This window comes from Gekko japonicus, unplaced genomic scaffold (genome assembly GCF_001447785.1).
Source record: "Gekko japonicus isolate JY-2015 unplaced genomic scaffold, Gekko_japonicus_V1.1 scaffold3173, whole genome shotgun sequence".
Taxonomy (NCBI): domain Eukaryota; kingdom Metazoa; phylum Chordata; class Lepidosauria; order Squamata; family Gekkonidae; genus Gekko; species Gekko japonicus.
This window is the reverse complement of record NW_015163184.1, coordinates 127462-129658: the sequence shown is the minus strand read 5'-3', so window position 1 is coordinate 129658 and position 2197 is coordinate 127462. Positions and strand designations below refer to the sequence as shown.

At 49.6% G+C, this 2197-nt stretch overlaps 1 protein-coding gene across 1 annotated transcript in view; it reads right to left on the bottom strand.

Moving 5' to 3' along the window:
• Nucleotides 1-213: 213 nt before the first annotated feature.
• The window catches only part of MKNK2 (MAP kinase interacting serine/threonine kinase 2), a 53421-nt gene continuing 51437 nt past the window's right edge, over nucleotides 214-2197 (bottom strand). Inside the window, exons 13-14 of the mRNA XM_015407108.1 lie at nucleotides 1469-1512; nucleotides 214-497 (exon numbers count right to left, since the gene is read on the bottom strand). Of these exons, the coding sequence (XP_015262594.1) occupies nucleotides 242-497; nucleotides 1469-1512 (300 nt within the window). The 3' untranslated portion in view covers nucleotides 214-241. The remainder of the gene's footprint in view (nucleotides 498-1468; nucleotides 1513-2197) is intronic.

Genomic DNA, 2197 nt, shown 5'->3' with positions numbered 1-2197 from the left:
AGAGAGAGAGAGAGAGAGAGAGAGAGAGAGAGAGAGAATAAAGCCAGTGGTAACAAGATCAGGAAACAAAGAAAAACGTTGGAAACCAGCCAATGTCGGAGAATTCTGATCTTGCTCGCTAGCGGCCTCCAAAAAAGCTCCCCCCCCCCCCCCCGGTTGTTCTTTTTCCCACAAAAAAAAAAAAAATAGAAGAGAATGCTTATCTACACGGAGGGGGGGGGGACCAAGAAGAGCGCGAGAGTCACAGATGGTCACTCACCAGGACCAAGGGGGCCACCCGATGCTGGCCGGCCTCGGCTTTGGCCAGGCTGGCTTTCTGCCGCCGCTTGGCCAGCTTCGACTCCGAGGGGGGAGACAGCTGCATAGAACCTGAGGTAGCTTTAATGACGATGAGGCGGGGCTCCTCGGTGGCCGCCTCCTCCTCGTGCTGCGTCAGCTGCCGGTTGACAGCGATGGCCTCCGCCGCGAAGGACGTCAGCTCTTTGGCACTGCTGTTCCTGAAAGACCCGAGGCGGGAAAACAGAAAGAAAAAAGCTGGTCAGCCGATCCCAGACACCGACACACTACCCCCGCGGAGTGAACAATTCTGCACCGAGAAAAATGTAAATTTCACCAATAGAAGTGTGGGGTTATGGATTCGAAGACGAAACTTGGGGAGGGGAGGGCTCAAACCTGGAAGCGACATCGCACCACTCTAGGATTCAGTGGGAACCATAGTTTTTACCATAGAGTCTTCAGCTGAAGCCTAGAGCCGTGCAATGCTACTTCCAGGCTCACCCCATGGCCAGCCAGTCATTTGCAAGCTTTAATTCTGGGCTATTTGTCCTGCTTAGCAAAAAATGCAATCCAGGCAGATCTGAAGCAAGTCTTGTTCAGGGAGGTGAATCTGGTTTTGCTAGCCCTGTGTGGTGAGTAGGGGAATTATGCTGGGTACCGAGTGACTACAGCCTTTCTGGCCGCCAGAACTCGTCCAGTCCACCGTCTGGCTTTGGAGATTTCAGCTAAAGCATTGCCCGTGTTTTCAAGCATTATCTATGCAGCCATAAGGACTAGAACCTTGCTTTCCAGAAGTTGAGTCCTCCACAGTGGAACCAACTAAAATGTCAAATCTAACAACAGCCCCGCTGGGTCATTAATACCCATCACCTTGCTTCCAACTGTCGGTAACCAGATGCTTTGGAGAAAACCTGAAAGTGGGGACTGAATGCAACGTATCTTCATCTTACTTAGATGAAGACTGCTCCTGAACCTGGAGGCTCCATCTGGCTCCTTTTTTCATACTGTAATACACTGTCATTTCCAGTGAAGCCTTAAAGATCATTTATGGGGTGGTGGTGGTGGTGGTAAATCTTGCCTTCTATAAACTTCCACGGATCAGACCCAAGTCCTACTTTTATCTCTACGTTTCTTGAAGAAGTTGAAAAGAACGAAAGTTTCACAGGGAGAGAGAGAGGAGGATTTCACTCACCTTTGAAGGATGATTGGAGTGGGGAGGGTGTTATCTGGAGCACACTGAAAGAGACCGGGGGAAAAGGGGGGTGTTTTAAGATTTAAAAACCAAGACTGTCTACCAAAAGTTCCCAGCCAACAATAACAAGATTAATGAGAAAAAAGGGGTTGGCTTTTATACCCCGTTTTTCTCTACCTTATGGAGTCTCAAAGAGGTCTACAATCGTCTTTCCCTTCCTCTCCCCACAACAGGCACACCCTGTGAGATCAGTGGGGCTGAGAGAGTTCTGAGAGAACTGTGACCGGCCCAAGGTCTCCCTGCTGGCTTCAGGTGGAGGAGTTGGGAATCATGTTGGATATCGTAACTCTGCATGCAGGAGGATCTGGGGGGGGGGGGTGTTAGGGCACGCTTGGCAGTCGGCCCCCAACCCGCTCTGGCCCTCGCTTGCCCTCTGTTTCATCTCATATAGGATCAAGAACCAAAAGGGTGAGAGGAAAGTCCAGTGAAGGGACAATATTAAAAACCTAGTTAAAACGTATAATATACAAAAGTACAAGTATTTATTCAAAAGACAGTTAAAGACATACATAAGGGCCCAACGAAAGTCTCGTAAAAAAAAAGGTGTAGCCTAAACGCAAGGGCCAATACACATGACCTGACGCGTTTCTGCCCTATTGGGGCCGTCTTCGGAGGTCAAATGATATTGAGGTACACGTAACTTAGGCCCCGGTCACACAGGCCAGATAA